Genomic DNA, 17,368 nt, shown 5'->3' with positions numbered 1-17,368 from the left:
CTCAAATTTTAGAATTCCACTTCTCACTAGAATATTACACAGGATTGAGGGTGTAATTGAAATATTTGCAGACATGCAAAACTAAGATTTATACACAGGCCACAACTGAAAGAATTTTATTTTTTAAATAATTTATTTATTTATTCATTCATTCATTCAATTATTCATGAGAGACACAGAGAGAGTGGCAGAGACAGAGTCAGAGGGAGAAGCAGGCTCCCTGCAGGGAGACTAATGCAGGATTCTATCCCAGGACCCCAGGACTCCAGGATCAGGACCTGGGCCAAAGGCAAGGCTCAACTGCTGAGCAACCCAGGCATCCCCTGAAAGAATTTTAAAGAGGGTACCTTGGTAAGAAAAAACACCAGGACAGAATAAAGTAGTGGAATGCAAGAACAGAAGGTGAGCAAAGACACTGGCAAAGCATGTTGGCTAATCTAAATTGTAGTTATTAATGTTCAACAGAAAAAGGAACATCTTGTTGACATCAAGTTTATCATGAATAATTTATTTTGTTATCAGGTAAGCCTGCAGAAATATGATATTTTAAAATTAGAAGTTGTATGTATATGGTTGTTTGTAAAAACAAAACAAAACCAAAAACAAAGAAAAAGTACCCAGTGTAGAATTAGAATTGTATCAAATAATATGGAATAGCAGAAAGGCAAAGATATTATATTGTTAGGAGGTGCATATCACCCCATTAATAGGTTAAACAAAGAAGTACAAAAGTCATCTATGCATACGGAAGAGTTTGCATTAAAATTCAACTTAAAAAACCCTTAAAGTGACCCAGCAGTTACTGTTTTTCCCTTTCTACCTTCTTTTCTCAAGTACTCAGGAGGGCATCCAGGTTTTAAAATCCTTGAAGCCCCAAGTCTGGTCCCATTTGCTCTGTTGGTAGGTTTCTGTATGTACCCAATGACCCAAAGGTTCCATGTAGATATTTTATGTATACATACAATTAACTGCCAACATTTATAATAATTTGAGAAAGCCTTTGTAGTCAGTCCAAATAGACAAAACAGAAGTCCAACATTTTTTTCATGATTAGAAAGACTAAAAACTAATCTTCAACAGCATAAGGGCTATCTACCAATCATGCACAGGAAAAATATCATGCTTTCTGGTAAAATTTAGAAACACTTGCATTAATACAAGCCATGAAATAGGGATGCCCCCATCAACCATACTATTGAACCTGGAATTGGAGTAATAGCCAATTAAAAAACCAAGGAAAAATAAAATATAAGAGGCTTGTCAAAAAAAGAGATAATATTCTCATTATTTTGGAAGTATTATTGTCTTTATTAATTAAGCAAGATACTCTACAGATAAGCCATTAAATAAATTAAATAATTTTTCTGGATACCAGATCAACATCACAAAGTATTTCTATATGCCAGTAACAATGTACAAAATATATTTAGGATCTTAGACTATCAAAACACAGAGTCTTTAGAATTACAAACTTTTCCAGCACAGGAGAATTATCTTAAAAATATTTTGGAAGCAAATAATGGAAAAAAGTTGGTTCTTTTGGGGAAAATCCCCCCAACCTAGCAATATAGTTAAAATATTTCATAACATTCTCATTAAAGAAAGGAAGGCACACAATCACTGCTTCTCATTCTGTGTTTGTTTTGTAACCAACAAACATCTGTCCACATATACTTATTTGTTAGGTTTCCCGAAAGCGTCTACAGCCACCATAAAAGTCAAAATGGCAAGCTTGTCATAAACCAGCACGGACACTTGGGCCAAAAGAGCATCAAATGAGCATCTGTCCGTTATTTATCCTTGATGATTCTTGCAAGTTGTGCAATGTACACACAGCCGCTGGTAGAAGGCTCTCTGAAGGTGCTCGCTGGGTGGCAAGAGGCTGCGGGAGCCGTTCATTCCTGGAACAGGCGTCTCCGGGCCTTGGGGGAGGGTCCTGGAGGGCGCTGGGGGCGCACGTGGGGACCCGGACTCGGAGAGGGCGGCAGAGGCTGGAGTGGCGAGCCGGGGAAGGGCTCCAGGAGGTGGGGGTCCAGGTCGAAGTAGCGGAGAGGAGAGAGCCTCTTTGGACCAGGGCCGGGGGCCCGCGGGCGCGGGCACGGGCGCGGCCCGGCCACCCCCCCAGCGCAGGCCCGCAGCTCAGGCGCCCAGCCGGCCGTGGGGCCCGCCCGCGGCGGCGGGAGCTCGGGGTCGGCGTCCTCCGCACAGGCCTCCTCCTGGGCGGCCACGTCCGGGACAGACGCGCAGAGGGCCTCGTGCGGGCCGGCGGCTTGGTGCCCGGGCGCGCTCGGGACGGCGCCCTGCTCCGGGCCGGCAGGCGGGTGGCCCTGGCCCCCCGCGCGCAGGAGGGCCTCGGGGACCAGCAGCAGGGTGAGGCCCCCGAGGGACACCTGCAGGACCGACGTGGGCTCGGGCTCGAGCACCAGGTCGACGTCGTCCAGGAGCAGCTGCAGGGCAGAGCCGGCGGCCAGGACCACCACGGAGGCGAGCGCGCCGGCGGCCGGGGGCCCCTCCATGCCTTGCGGGCCCTCGGGCTCCGGGGTGCGGCGGCGCTTGGCCGGGCCGGGTCCTCCGCGCGGCGGTCCCCAGCAGGGCTCGGGGTGGGCGCTGGGGCTGCGGGGCCGGCTGCCCATCCCCGGGCCGGCGCTGCGGGCGGCGCTCCCGGGGCCTGGGTCCCGCACGCGGTGCCGGGTCTGGACGCCAGGGGAGGCGGCGGGGGGCGCGGGGCGACGCGGCCCGAGTGCCCGGGACTCCGGGGGCGCCTCCCGGGAGGCCCGCGGGCCGGGGGCTGGTGGCGCGAGCAGCGGTGCAGGGCCTGGCCTCGGGCGGCGTTGGAATCGCAGGTTCTTCACACCGACGGGTCTGAGCCAATGGCATTTCAAAGGACGCGGCGGAACCAGAGTCGCAAAATGTCACGCGAGGCCCCGCCCCTTCCGAGGCCCCGCCCCTTCCGAGGCCCCGCCCTTCCGAGGCCCCGCCCCGCGCCCTCAGTGACCCAGGCTGTGGCGAGGGGAAGACTTCCGAGGGCCTCTAGGAGGCCGAGCGATGGGGCCGCCTAGGGCGTGGCTCCCAGTGTCAAGATCTCGGCCTTGCGCGAGTTGACCTCAGCTGGAAAAGTGATTACGTTTCATTTCCCATCAGTGGAAAGCTGCACCAGGATGGGGAGATGTACGGCCCTCCCCCCCGGAGCCCCGCCCCGGAAGTGACGAGCTCTTCTTTCGGTTGCGCAGCGAGAGGAGTTTTTGGTCCTTATCCTTACGTCAGCGCGCAAGTGGTGACCCCGGTCAGGACCTTTCAGAGGTGCTGGAGGGGAAGTAAGATTAGCGTTGCTTATGTTACTAGCTGGCCCGGCATGATCAATTTATTACTTAAAATATACATATCTGTTTTGTACAGTAGTAATTATTATACTGTCGTCATCAGTGGTCGGAGTTTATTTAGTTCGACGTAAAACACAATCACGAAGTCTATCTATCTTTAGCCCAATTTACAGATGATGAAAATGTCCTGCAGAGCGTTAATCCGCTTACTCAGAAGCCCAGAACTAGTAGAACTGGGTCTGACACGACAAGGCCCACTTAAGATGCAGCGTCAGTGACTTTGATCTGCGTGGTGCATTGTGGCTGCAAAGAACGAAGGTGTGGTCATCTCGTTTTCTAGTGTTAATAGAAAAAAACATCCACCACTGATTTCGGAATAAGTAATACCCCTAATATGGTTACAGAGGACGAGAAAACATTTCCTTCCACCCCTGTGCCTTATCCAAATGATTGCTCACTTTATACTTTTTTTACAAAGTGGCCTATTTATACTTTCATTTTTAGGGCTGTGTAGCATTCCTTTGTATGGAATTATTTTTAAGCCAGACCTCTCTTAATGGGCATTTAAGCTAGTGGTTTGTGACTTGGCGGCGTTGCCATTCCCTGGCAAATTCGTGGAAAATGCAGATGCTTTCCTCCATCCCCAAATTACTGGATCAGAATTCCTGGAGCATAGGACCTAGGAATTCTCTGTAAGCACCTCCAAAAACATTTTTTTTCTGTTTTACACTGAAGTTTAAGATCACTGTTTTTATTAGCGGTTGAGAAGTTTGGGTAGCAGGGTGGTTATGCCTGCTGTCAGGGCCCTGATTGTTGGTGACAGGGTTATGAAGAAAACTCAAACTTCTTGGGCTGCATTCAGGATTTTTCCTTGCACAGCTGGCCTACATCTTCTCTTAGGGCGGGGTTTCTGGCGTTGCTGGCTGCAGGAGGCACTGTCTTCCTGAACTAGCAAGGACTGTGCGGCAACGCAGCGGAGGTGCGATGAGGGGCAGGGGAGGAGAGAAATCGGGCTGCTGGGAAACTGCAGTCCCCATGGAGTGAATGTGGACGCCGCTGGAAGCTACTCCGAGGGTCCCAGGTGATAGGAGCCACTGCTGTGCTGCTGGTGTTCAGGTAGAAGATGGTGGTAGTGGTGTGGTTGGGGGGTCGGTGGGGAGGAGCTTGCAGGAATCACTGCGGTTGGCCCTTGAAATTTCTAGCGAGGGGAATAATGGGAGTTCCACTCAGTAGAGTGAAAGTGGACGTGCCCTGATGTAACGCACAGATGACGACTCTTGAGCTCACCAGGACACAGGGAGGGGTGTGGGGCTCCTGGCCTGCCCAGTAGTGGGGCTCTGAGCAAGGTGGATCCTGGCCTTGACTGGTATCACCTGGTATCTGCTGCTCACTTGACTTAAGCAGGTCCACTTCGCAGCTCATCATTGTCCCTGGTCCTGTGAATCCTCACTGTGAATTCCCCTTCCAAGGGAATATGGTCCTGTCCTGAGACAGAACAGTTAGCAGGGCTCCTGGAGTAGATGCGCACCTGATTTCCCCTTCTGGTCATCCATTTCCTACTTCGGTGATTGAGGGGCAAGTCATTTCACCTTCTCTGAGCCTCCATTTCCTTACCTGTAAAATGGGAGAATGCCATCTACTGCTGGGCAGTTATGAGATAATGTATGTAAAATGTTGTTGGAACAATTTTTTTTATAAGATCATGTCTGTGAACTGCCTAAGATTATGACAATGAGAGGCATCAGTTAAAATTGTAAGCATATATTGAAAGGAGAATTGGTCCCCAGGGACAAACATATCTGGAACACTATATGAAAATCATCAGTCGAGATAGCCCTTTGTTCTTGGTTCCTAAGCAGGGTTGGGGCAAAACTACTTGTTATAAAGGAAATTCCTAAGAACCTTAATTAGAGTTTCTTTTTTTTTTTTTTTTTGTGTGCTTTTCTTCTTTTTTTAAATAGAACGGGGGAGGGGCAAAAAAAACCCCAAAAACAAAAAACAAAAAACAAACTCCAAAACAAAACACAAAAAGAAATGGAAGCACCATCCATAGTGAGGGAAAGAAAAGATGCAAACACTTTGGAATGTTCACAGAGCATGAGGCTAACTCTCTACAGAGTGTGGCTAGGCAGCTTAGTGAATTAATTGCTTATGAATTAAAAATAAATTATTATAAAATAGATTTCTGTACATTTTACATACATATAATCTCTCTGGATATGTAAGCCAGGTTGGGAGGTCCCAGGGCCGCGGGGGCCATCAGTCCCAGCCGAAGTCCTGGCCGGTCATCTGGTAAAACTTCAAGTTGAAGGGCCTGTAGAAGTCGCGCAGCCTGCGCACCACGTCGCGGTGGATGTCGGGGTGGGTCCTGCCCTTGGTCTTGCCCAGGCAGTGGGGCTTGCTGCTGCCCTCGGCCTTCTTGAGGCACGGGAAGTTAATTAGAGTTTCTGAAATTCAAACTCAGAGCATGTACTGAGAATCTGTCTTCCTTAACATTTCACTTTATGAGGATCCAAAGGACCGTTGGGTCAATGTGTTGTATTTGTTCAAGATAGTATAATAATCATTGTTATTATTTGTTAAATAACGGGGACACATCCAAACGCTTTCCAATTCTTCCTAAATAAAAGCCCAAGGCTGCTTTTGTTGCTGTTGTTGTAAAAAAAAAATGTTGTTGGAACATAGTAAGTGCTTAGTAAATAGTAGCGGTTTACTGTTTATTATGTTAATAATCTGTCTCTCCCACTTTACAATGTCAGTGCTGTTTGCCAGCGTCTTGAGCCATGTGCTTGGCATGTAGCAGGCATTGTGCAAATGGTAAAAATATCATCATCATCATCATCATCATGATCCTCCTAAAAGGGGGTCTGATCTGTTAGAAAGTACTCCTCAAGATCTTTTTTAAATTTTTTAAAAAAGATTTTATCTATTTATTCATGATATGATTCAGGCTTGTTGATCAGATACCTTCCATACTGCCTGATTTTAGTTTCCTGCAAGAGTCCCAGGGACTGTCAGGGCCACTCATTGGGTTTCCTTGGGGTCATTCAATACGGTCTAACCAATCAGAAAATGCTTGCATCGCTCTGCGGGCGGAATTAGCTACTATAGCTTCAGGTTCCGGGCAGGGTACAGGGTGGCCACAGACAGGTCCTAGTCGAAAAAAAAAGTGGAGGTCACTTGGGTACTGGAAGTTAAGTGCAAGGTGGACATGAATGAGAGTCGAGTTTCCTCAGCATTGGGCGTCAGGGCACTCGACTCCTTCATTGTTGGACTGGAGACCGGGAGGCCCAAGCCCTATGCTCCGTGCCCTGCCACTGGTCTTGGCATCGGCTGTTACGTTACTTTCTAGAATGCATAACTGGCTTTAAGAAAATTTTATTTACATAAGTAATAATACCTGAATATATTCTCAAAAAAAATATAAACAGTGTAGCTCTCCCTTCCACTCCCCACCAATCCCTAATCCAGGACTGATGTGGTAAGATACTCTCTTTGTATTTACAAACAAAACATAGGGTATTTGTTTCCTTCCTGGAATGGCAAACTATTGTGGGTATTTTTCTGTAATAAGTTAGGGCTTACTGCTCCTTGGTATTGTTATCTGCAAAATACATGATCTCTTCTGTCTTTTATGAAGAGATCTTCGTCAACATGCCATCCCAGAGTCTATATCTTGTTTGAAAATTTTGTCTAAGTACAGGAAAAGGCGACTTCAGATATCTCTTGTACAGCAACTCCTCTGTCTTTTCCTGAAGAAGAATAATTATAGTGGCCCATTCACTTTCTGCTCATCTCAAAATAATTCTGGTAATTCTGGTATATCTTTACTTTCTGAACACATCACTGAGGGGTGAATGGCATTATACAATTACTGATGGTATTACAATGATTAGATATGATCATGGCCTAATGTTATCATAAAATCATTAATACCTTACTGTTTTAAAAATATTTTATTTATTTATTTGACAGAGAGAGATAGAGCATGCACACACAAGCAGAGGGAGTAGCAGAGGCATAGATGGAAACAGGCTCCTCACTGAGCAGGGAGCCCAACCTGGGGCTCCCATCCCAGGACCCTGGGATCATGACCTGAGCTGAAGGCAGATGCTTAACTGACTGAGCCATCCAGGTACCCCAATACCTTACTATTTTAAGAATGCCCAAATTGACAGTAGTTATTTGGATATATGGCCTTTTAAAGGCTAAAGCTGAAGCTAAATTGCAATTTTTTTTTAAACAAACACTTAGGTTTCTCTATTATATGATTTCTCTCTCTCCTTCTCTCTCTCTCTGTGTATGTATAATTTTAAAATTTATTTATTTTTTAAAAAGATTTATTTATTTATTTATTTATTTACTTACTTACTTACTTACTTATTTATTTCACAGGAGAGCATGCCCTCTCCCAAGTAAGGGGAAGGGCAGAGGCAAAGAATCTCCAGCAGACTCCCCCACTGAACCTGGAGGGGAGGGGAGCTCCATCTCAAGACCCATGAAACAATGACCTGAGCCCAAGTCACCAGTACCCCTTCAACTCACTGAGCCCCTTATTGATTTTATTTTTTTTAATCTTAAAGTGCAAACGCCTTTATTGTTTGTAAAGGGAAGTGGAAGAGGAGGGGACAATGGCAGCTCTGGCTCCAGGGACAGCTCCAGAGACTTCAGTCCACTGCTGTCCTTCTAGTGATTTCTGTATGTTAATTTTGCTTTCAGATTTCTTATGAAATTGTCTTTTTTTTCCCCGCTTTCTAGGTTTACAAAAATCATATGGTCTGCAAATGTCTTCTCTTCTCTTCTTTTTTATTTTTTAAGGCTTTTATTTATTTATTCATGAGAGACACAGAGGGGCAGAAACATAGGCAGAGGGAGAAGCAGGCTCCCTGTGGGGAGCCCGATGCGGGACTCGATCCCAGGACCCCAGGATCATGACCTGAGCCAAGGCAGACGCTCAACCACTGAGCCACCCAAGTGTCCTTCTTCTTGTCTTTTGAAATTTTATACATCTGATTTCTTTCTCCTTTTTAATTCTGTTGACTAGTACTTCCAGTACAATGTTAAATACTAGTGGGAAAGAGACTTCCTTTTTTTGTTCTAGACTTTGGAGGGAATGCTGCTGGTGTTTGCCTGTTAAGGATAATACTGGCTGTTGCTCAGAAATTAATGTCATGTCAAAGAAATATCAGTATCTTTTGTTTTGAAATATTTCCAAAAAACCACCATTTATCCTTCATTAACTTTTTACATTTTGCCACATTTGCTCTATATTTCCTGTCTCTCACAAAGACCACACGAGATACAGATATATATATATATATCTTTGAATCATTTGATAGTACATTGTATATATTAGGCCTCTTGACTCCATAATATTTCAGTGTGTGTGTGTATATATATATATATTTTTTTTTTTTAAAGATTTTACTTATTTATTTATGAGAGGCAGAGAGAGAGGCAGAGACATAGGGAGAGGGAGAAGCAGGCTCCCTGTGGGGCTCAATCCCAGGACTCTGGGATCACAACCTGAGCCAAAGGCAGATGCTCAACCACTGAGCCACCCAGGTGTCCCCTAACAAGAATATTCTTGTATATCTTTAGTATAGTTGTCAAATTAAGAAAAATTTAACATGGTTGCTATACTTTAAGAGTCCATTTTCCAATTTTGTGTGTTGTACCAATAATGTTTTTAAAATATATACCTCTATCTATCTCTACCTTTTAAAAATTTATTTTATTTATTTATGTATTTATTATGTATGTATTTATTATAATCAATCAATCAATTAATTACTTAATTATTTTGCCTGTAAGGTACAGGTGAGGATCATGTATTTCTTTCACATGTCATGTCTAAGGGGGAGAGGTGTGAGGAGGTGGAGAGAGAGAGGGAGAGGGAGAGAAGGTTAAGCAGGCTCCACTCCTGGCATGGAACCCACCTGGGGCTCCATCCCAGGACCCTGAGGTCATGACCTGAGCAGAAAGCAAGAGTTGTATGCTTAAATGACTGAGCCACCCAGGTACTTTCTATTTGGGTGTAGTCTCAGTAGTTTATTTTTGGTTTTGTTTCCCTTGCCTCAGGAGACCTATCTAGATAAACATTGCTACAACTCTTATAATAATAATTCTTAAAAACTACTTTTCCTCAATGTTAATATAGTTACTTAGCTCTCTTATGGTTACTGTTTGCGTGTTATATCTCCTACCGTTTCAACTCATTTGTTTCTTTGAATCTCAAGTGTGTGTCTTATAGACAACACATAGTTGGATCTTGCTTTTTTTTTTTTTTTTAAAATCCAGTCCAACAGTTTCTGCCTTTTGATTGGGATATTTGTATTTATGGTCAATTATTTTTGTGGTTGAATTTACACTTGTCATTTTGATATTTATTATCTAACTCCTTCTGTCTTTTTTTTTTTTTGTTCCTCTGCTATTCCTTGACTTCTTTTGTGTTAAGTAAATGGTATTTTTGTGTGTATCATTTTAAAATTTCTCTGTTGACTTTTTAGCCCTATTATTTTGAGCTCTTTGTGGTTGGGATCTAGGGATCACAATATGCATCTTAACTTGCTACAATCTGCTTGAGAGTAATACTAACTTAATTTCAATACTATATAAAAATGTTGCTCTAATATAACATCATTCCTTCTTTTTCATTCTACAGTCTCATCTATATTATATTCATATATGTTATGAATCTAATAATATAGTGTTATAATTATTGCATTTTACAGTCTTCTGTCTTTTAAGGAAGAGAGGAAATGAGAGAATATATTTATAACATTTCTTAATAATAGATTTTATTTTTTAGAGCAGTTGTAGGTTCACAGAAAAATTGAACAGAAAGTAAGAACAGTTCATGAATACCTCCCTTTACACATGTATAGCCTCCCCAACTATTAATATCCTGCACCAGTACTTATATTTGTTACAACTGATGAACCTACATTGACACATCATTATTACCCAAAGTCCATAGTGTACATTGGGGTTTATTCTTGTCATTGTCTGGTTCTGTGGGTTTTGACAAATGTATATTGACGTGTCTGTCATTGTGGTATCATACAGAATAATTGCCTTAACAATCCTTCTGGTAACCATCAGTTTGTTCTCTGTAGTTAAGAGTCTGTTTATTGGTTTGTCTCTATTTTTTTTTCTTCTTTGCTCATTTGTTTTGTTTCCTAATTTCCACATATGAGTGAAATCATATGGTATTTGTCTTTCTCTGACTTATTTCACTTAGCATTATACTCTTTTGTTCCATTTGTGTTGTTGCAAATGGCAAGATTTTATTCTTTTTCATGGCTGAATAATGTTTCATTATATATGTATACTATGTATGTATATATATTGATATATACACATATACATCTTTATCCATTCATCTATCCATGGACACTTAAGGCTGCTTTCATAATTTGGCTATTGTAAATAATCCTGCAATTAACATAAGAATGAATTAGGTTTTGTTTGTTTTTGTTTTTGTAAATACCCAGTAATGTGATTACTGGATTGTAGTTACTTTTAACTTTTGAGGAGCTTCCAAACTGTTTTCCACAGTGGCTGCACCAGTTTGCATTCTGACCAACAGTGCACGAGGGTTCTTTTTCTTCATGTCTTCATTAACACTTGTTTGTTGTGTTTTTGATTTTTTTAGGCATTTTGATAGGTGTGAGGGGATATTGCATTGTAGTTTTGATTTTCCTGATGATGTTGAGCATCTTTTTATGTGCCTGTTGGCTATTAGTATATCTTCTTTGGAGAAATTGCTATTCATGTCTTCTGCCCATGTTTTTTTTTTTTTTTTCTCTGCCCATGTTTTAATTGGATTATTTGTTTTTGGGTGTTGAGTTGTATAAGTTCTTTATATATATTGGATACTAACCTTTTATCGGATATGTCATTTGCAAATATCTTCTCCCATTCAATAGGTTGCCTTTTAGTTTTGTTGACTGTCTCCTTTGATGTGTAGGAGCTTTTTATTTTGATGTAGTCCCAATAGTTTATTTTTGCTTTTATTTCTCTTGCCTGGAAAAAGTCACTATAGCCAATATCAGAGAAGTTCTGCCTGTGATCTCTTCAAGGATTTTATGGTTTCAGGTCTCATTTTTAGGTGTTTAACCCATTTTTAGTTTATTTTTATGTATGGTGTTAAAAGGTAGTCCAGTTTCATTCTTTTGCATGTGGCTGTCCAGTTTTCCCAACACCATTTGTTGAAGAGACTCTTTTCCCACTGTATATTCATTCTTCCTTTGTTGAAAACTAATTGACCATATAATTGTGAGTTTATTTCTGGGTTTTCTATTCTGTTCCATTGATCTATTTGTCTATTTTTGTGCCAGTACTATATTGTTTTGATTACTACAGCTTTGTAATATAACTTGAAGTCCATAATTGTGATACCTTCAGTTGTGTTTTTCAATATTGTTTTGGCTATTTGGAGTCTTACGTGGTTGCACAAAGTTTAGGATTATTTGTTCTAGTTCTGTGAAAAATGGTTTTGGTATTTTGATATGGATTACACTAAATGTGTAGATTGTTTTGGGTAGTATAGGCATTGTAACATTATTTATTCTTCTAATCCATGAGCATGGAATATCTTTCCATTTGTTTATGTCATCTTCAATTTCTTTCGTCAGTGTTTTATAGTTTCCAGAGTACAGATATTTCCCCTCCTTGGTTAAGTTATTTCTAGGTGTTTTTTATTCTCCATGCAATTATAAATGGGATTATTTTTTAAATTTCCCTTTCTACTGCTTCATTATTAGTGTATAGATGTGCAACAGATTATCTGTATATTGATTTTGTATCCTATGACTTTACTCAATTCATTTATCAGTTCTAGGAGGTTTCTGGTGAAGTCTTTAGGGTTTTTTATATATAGTATGTTGTCTGCAAATAGTGGAAGTTTTGGTCAGCCCCGGTGGTGCAGCTGTTTAGCGCCGCCTGCAGCCTAGGGTGTGATGCTGGAGACCCGGGATCAAGTCCCACTTCGGGCTCCCTGCATGGAGCCTGCTTCTCCCTCTGCCTGTGTCTCTGCCTCTCTCTGTCTCTGTCTCTCTATGAATAAATAAATAAAAATCTTTAAAAAAATAGTGGAAGTTTTAAATCTTCCTTACCAATTTGGTTGCCTTTTATTTCTTTTCGTTGTCTGATTGCTGTAGCTAGGATTCCAATACTATGTTGAATAAGAGTGATGATAACTCAGCCATTAGAAATGACAAATACCCACCATTTGCTTTGACGTGGATGGAACTGGAGGGTATTATGCTGAGTGAAATAAGTTTGAGAAGGACATTTTATGGTCTCATTCATTTGGGGAATATAAATAATACTGAAAGGGAATAGAGGGGAAGGAAGAAGAAATGGGTAGGAACTATCAGAAAGGGAGACAGAACATGGAAGACTCCTAACTCTGGGAAACGAACTAGGGGTGGTGGAAGGGAAGGAGGGCGGGGGGTGGGTGTGACTGGGTGGCGAGCACTGAGGGGGGCACTTGACAAGATGAGCACTGGGTGTTATTCTGTATGTTGGCAAATTGAACACCAATAAAAAATAAATTTATTATTAAAAAAAGAGTGATGATAATGGGCATTTTAAAAAAGATTTAGGTATTCATTTGAGAAAGAGAAAATGAGAAGTGGGAAAGGCAGGAGGTGGGGGGAGAGAGAGAGAAAAAGAGAAAGAAAAGAGCAGACTCGCCTTGAACAGGAAGCCTGATGTGGAGCTCAGTCTGGGACTGAAGATCATGACCTGAACCAAGGGCAGACACTGAACTGACTGAGCCACCCAGGTGCCCTGACAGTGGGCATTCTTATCTTTAGGAAAAAAGGTCTAGTTTTTCCCCTATTGAGTATGATATTGCTGTGGGTTTTCATACAAGACCTTTATTATGTTGAGGTATCTTGTTGAGGGTTTTTATCATGAATGGATGTTGTACTTTGTCAGATGCTTTTCCTGTATCTATCAAAATGATCATATGATTTTTATTTTTTCTCTCTTTTTTTTCTTGAGCTTGACAATTTTTTTTCTCACTAAAGGTTTAAAACCAAAGTAGTTTCTCTTTGCAGCAAATGTACATTAGAATAGAGTCTGTATAGCCAAGGGCTCTGGGCCCTGCCTTGCCCTATGTCCCTGTATTTCCTGGGCCAAACCTGAAAATAAATATAGTGTTATTGCTCTGCAGGACATAGAGGCAATGTACTTCCTACCCCCTGAAGTGGCTGGGTGGGACTGATGGTCACTCTAAGGGTCCACAAGCTGATACCTGCTTAGGGTTATTGCTTCAAGGGGAGCAGTAATACCTAATGCAAATAATGAGAAGAGGAACAAAGTGGGGAGGGGCCTTTACTTTTTAAATCCCCCTCTGGAGAGGGGGTTGGATTAAGCAGCAGCAAAAGCATCACCCACTGGGACACTGTGGCCTCCACTCCCTTTTGCAAGGCCCCCTACACTCTGGGGGCATGTTATGGCTTGCAAGGGTCAGCACTGTGCTCTGAGCCTGAGCACACATGTCCCGGCTTCTAAGAACCCCTGGGAGGGGGAGAGGGAGGGCATAGGGCCTACTCCCAGGGACTGATGGTATTGCCCTGGCCCTGCCAGCAGTCTGGCACTGCCCAGCCCCCAGCTCTGCCCTGTTGGGGCTGACCATGTACTGGGCAGGTTCTGCCAGCATCCCCTCCCATACTCACCCCTTGCCTCTGTCCATCATGGTCTTGAGCATCTCCAAGAACAGCTTGTGCATGGGCACCTTGCCCTCCAGCTTCACCCCATAGAAATGGACCATCACTTTGCCCACTTTCTAGCAAAGGGGTGGTAGCATGAGCAGCCTGCCTGCCTGTCCTGCTCAGTACCCCTCCAGGGCCCAGCCTGCCTGCTTCATATTCCAGCAGGACTTCCTGTAGAGTTTCTCACAGCTGCTCCACAACCTTGGCATCCTCAAAGAGCACAGAGTCTGAATTGGCAAGGGTCATGGTCTTCAGCAGGACCTATATACCTTATGCTCCAGCCACAAAGCCTGTAGTTGCCTTACCAGTTACAGCAGGACAGTCCCTAGTTTCCCCCAAGCCAGCTGCTTGTGCCCCCTTTGCATCCAGGACCAGGTCTTCAGCAAAGGCCCACTCACCTTGTAGTGGCAGTGAGTGCTGGACCACACCCAACACCAGGACCTCCATCTATACCCTCTGTAGACATCTGGTCAGACAGTGACTGTGATGATAAGCCTAGGATGCTCTTAGCCCAGCTGATGGTGACCATGATCTCTCCATCAGAGAGGTCACAGAGGGTAGTCAGAGCTGGAAGTTTGGGGGCCCACTGGGTTGGGCATAAGGTTCTCAGGCTCAACCACAGGAGGTAGGACACCAGTGCATTTACTGGAGTGGTTCTCTGAGTGCTTCTAGCTACTTCCAGGGGTGTAGCAGGGCGGGAGCCTGGGAAGGGCACTGGGTCCACCTCTAGCTGCTGCTTATACTTCTGTCACCCACCCCAGATACTGTCCAGACATATCCCCTCCTTGAGCATGTCCACCCCCGGGCACTTGGTGAAGGGACAGGCCTGATAGGGCTGTGTCTCTGCTTGGTGAACTCATACTCATTGGAGGCTGGGCAGCTATACTCAATGTTCTCCTGGATGGTCCTCTTGAAGAATGCTTTGTAGGCCTTACAAGGTGCTACAATCATAGTGGTAGCTGGATGCCACATCCCCATAGAAGTGTTTGGGCATGGGGCTGAGCAGCAGCTTCCCACCACCTGCTCAGCAGGCTCACCCCTCTCCATATCCTCCTTTTTCTTGTGACCTGGGGTGCAGTGGGTGGGAGCTGGACTAGGAGCCGGGGGTGGAGATGAGGGATGGGAGGGGCTTGGTCTCTAAGGAACCCTTTGGGCTGTTGAGGCTGGCTGGCACTGCCATGATGTAAAGAGGCTCAATACCTACAACCTGGCTGGACATGGTGCTGGTCAGCTGGAGGCTCCACAGGGTGGGCGGGCAGGCATGGGGACCCAGGGCCAGAGCATGCAGGTGAGCCTGGGGCCATCAAAGGCCCCTCCTCTGCCCTACCCTGCCTTGTCCCCTCACTGGGCAGAGCTGCAGGCAGCTTGTAGGATACAAAAGGACATGCTTCCTACTTTGCTTCCTTCAGCTGACAGGAGGTTAGGCTTTTATTCTTTTATTGATGTAATGTATCATCTTGATAGTTTTATGAATATTGAACCACCCTTGCATCCTGGGAATAAATCCCTCTTAATCATGGTGAATTACTTTTTTCATGTATTGTTAGATTTGGTTTGCTAATATCTTGTTGAGAATTTTTGCATCTATGTTCATCAGAGCCTGCAGTTCCCTCTTTTGTAGTGTTTTTTTTTTTTTAATCTGATTTTGGTATCAGGGTAATGCTGGCCTCAGAATGAATTTGGAAGCTTTCCTTCCTTTTCTGTTTTTTGAAATAGTTTGAGAAGAGGTATAGGTATTAACTCTTCTTTAATGTTTGGTAGAATTTTCCTGTGAAGCCATCTGACCCTGAAATTTCTTGTTTGTTGGAAGTCTTTTTGATTATTGATTGATTCAGTCTCTGGTAATCAATCTGTTCAAATCTTTTATTTCTTCTTGCTTCAGTTTTGGTAGGTTGTACATTTTTAGGAATTTATCCATTTCTTCGAGGTTGTCCAATTTGTTGGCATACGGGTTTTTCATACTGTTCTCTTACAATTGTTTGTATTTCTGTGGTATCAGTGTTATTTGTCCTCTTTCATTTGTGATTCTGTTTGAGTCCTCTCTCTCTCTTTTAATGACTTGGGCTAGAAGTTTATCAGTTTTGTTGCTTTTTTCAAAGAATCAGCTCCTAGTTTCATTCTGTTTTATTTATTTATTTATTTATTTATTTATTTAATAAATTTATTTTTTATTGGTGTTCAATTTGCCAACATACAGAATAACACCCAGTGCTTATCCCGTCAAGTGCCCCACTCAGTGCCCGTCACCCATTCACCCCACCCCCCGCCCTCCTCCCCTTACACCACCCCCAGTTCGCTTCCCAGAGTTAGGAGTCTTCATGTTCTGTCTCCCTTTCTGACATTTCCCACCCATTTCTTCTCCCTTCCCTTCTATTCCCTTTCACTATTATTTATATCATTCTGTTTTATTGTTTTGTTTTTAGTTTTTAAACATTTATTTCTGCTCTCATGTTTGCTATTTCCTTACTTCTGCTGGTTTGAGGTTTTGTTCTTCTTTTGATAGTTCCTATAGGTATAAGTTTAGGTCATTTATTTGACATTTTTCTTGTTTCATGAAGTAGGACTGTATTTTTGTAAACTTCCCTATTAGAACTGCTTTGTTGCATCCCAAAGATTTTGTGTATTTTCATTTCATTTTTTTCACATAATTTTTTATTTCTTCTTTGATATATTCATTGTTCAGTAGCATGTTATTTAACTTCCATCTATTTGTGGTCTTTCTTGATTTTTTCTTGTGGTTGATTTATAGTTTCATAGTGTTGTGGTCAGAAGAGATGCATGGTATGACTTAAATCTTTTTGAATTTGTTGGGACTTGTTTTGTGGCCTAATATGTGATGTATTCTGGAGAATGTCCCATGTGCACTTGAAAAGAATGTGCATTCTGCTGTTTTAGGATGGAATGTCCTGAATATATCTGTTAAATCCCATCTGGTCCAGTGTGCCATTCAAAGCTACTGTTTACTTGTTGATTTTCTGTTTGGCTATACTGTCCATTGATGTCAGTGGAATGTTTAAGCCCCTTATTTTTTTTTAAATTTTTATTTATTTATGATAGTCACACACACACACACACACACACACACACACACACACACAGAGGCGGAGACACAGGCAGAGGGAGAAGCAGGCTCCATGCACCGGGAGCCCAACGTGGGATTTGATCCCGGGTCTCCAGGATCGCGCCCTGGGCCAAAGGCAGGTGCTAAACCGCTGCACCACCCAGGGATCCCAAGCCCCATATTGATTAGTTCCTTTATGTTTGTTATTAACTGTTTTATGTATTTGGGTGCTCCCATGTTGGATGTATAAGTATTTACAA

The 17,368-nt window shown here is 43.0% G+C and overlaps 1 protein-coding gene and 1 pseudogene across 1 annotated transcript; both read right to left on the bottom strand.

The window, feature by feature from the left end:
* Nucleotides 1-622: 622 nt before the first annotated feature.
* Nucleotides 623-2,633, bottom strand: LOC144294313 (proline-rich protein 23A-like). Its single transcript, XM_077866079.1, has one exon. The coding sequence runs from the start codon at nucleotides 2,631-2,633 to the stop codon at nucleotides 1,896-1,898; it is 738 nt and encodes a 245-aa protein (XP_077722205.1). The 3' UTR covers nucleotides 623-1,895.
* Nucleotides 2,634-5,579: 2,946 nt separating this feature from the next.
* Nucleotides 5,580-17,368, bottom strand: part of LOC144294237 (steroid hormone receptor ERR1-like) — a 36,921-nt pseudogene continuing 25,132 nt past the window's right edge.

Source organism: Canis aureus, chromosome 22 (assembly GCF_053574225.1).
Source record: "Canis aureus isolate CA01 chromosome 22, VMU_Caureus_v.1.0, whole genome shotgun sequence".
NCBI classification, from domain to species: Eukaryota; Metazoa; Chordata; class Mammalia; order Carnivora; family Canidae; genus Canis; species Canis aureus.
This window is presented reverse-complemented; position numbering and strand designations above follow the sequence as displayed.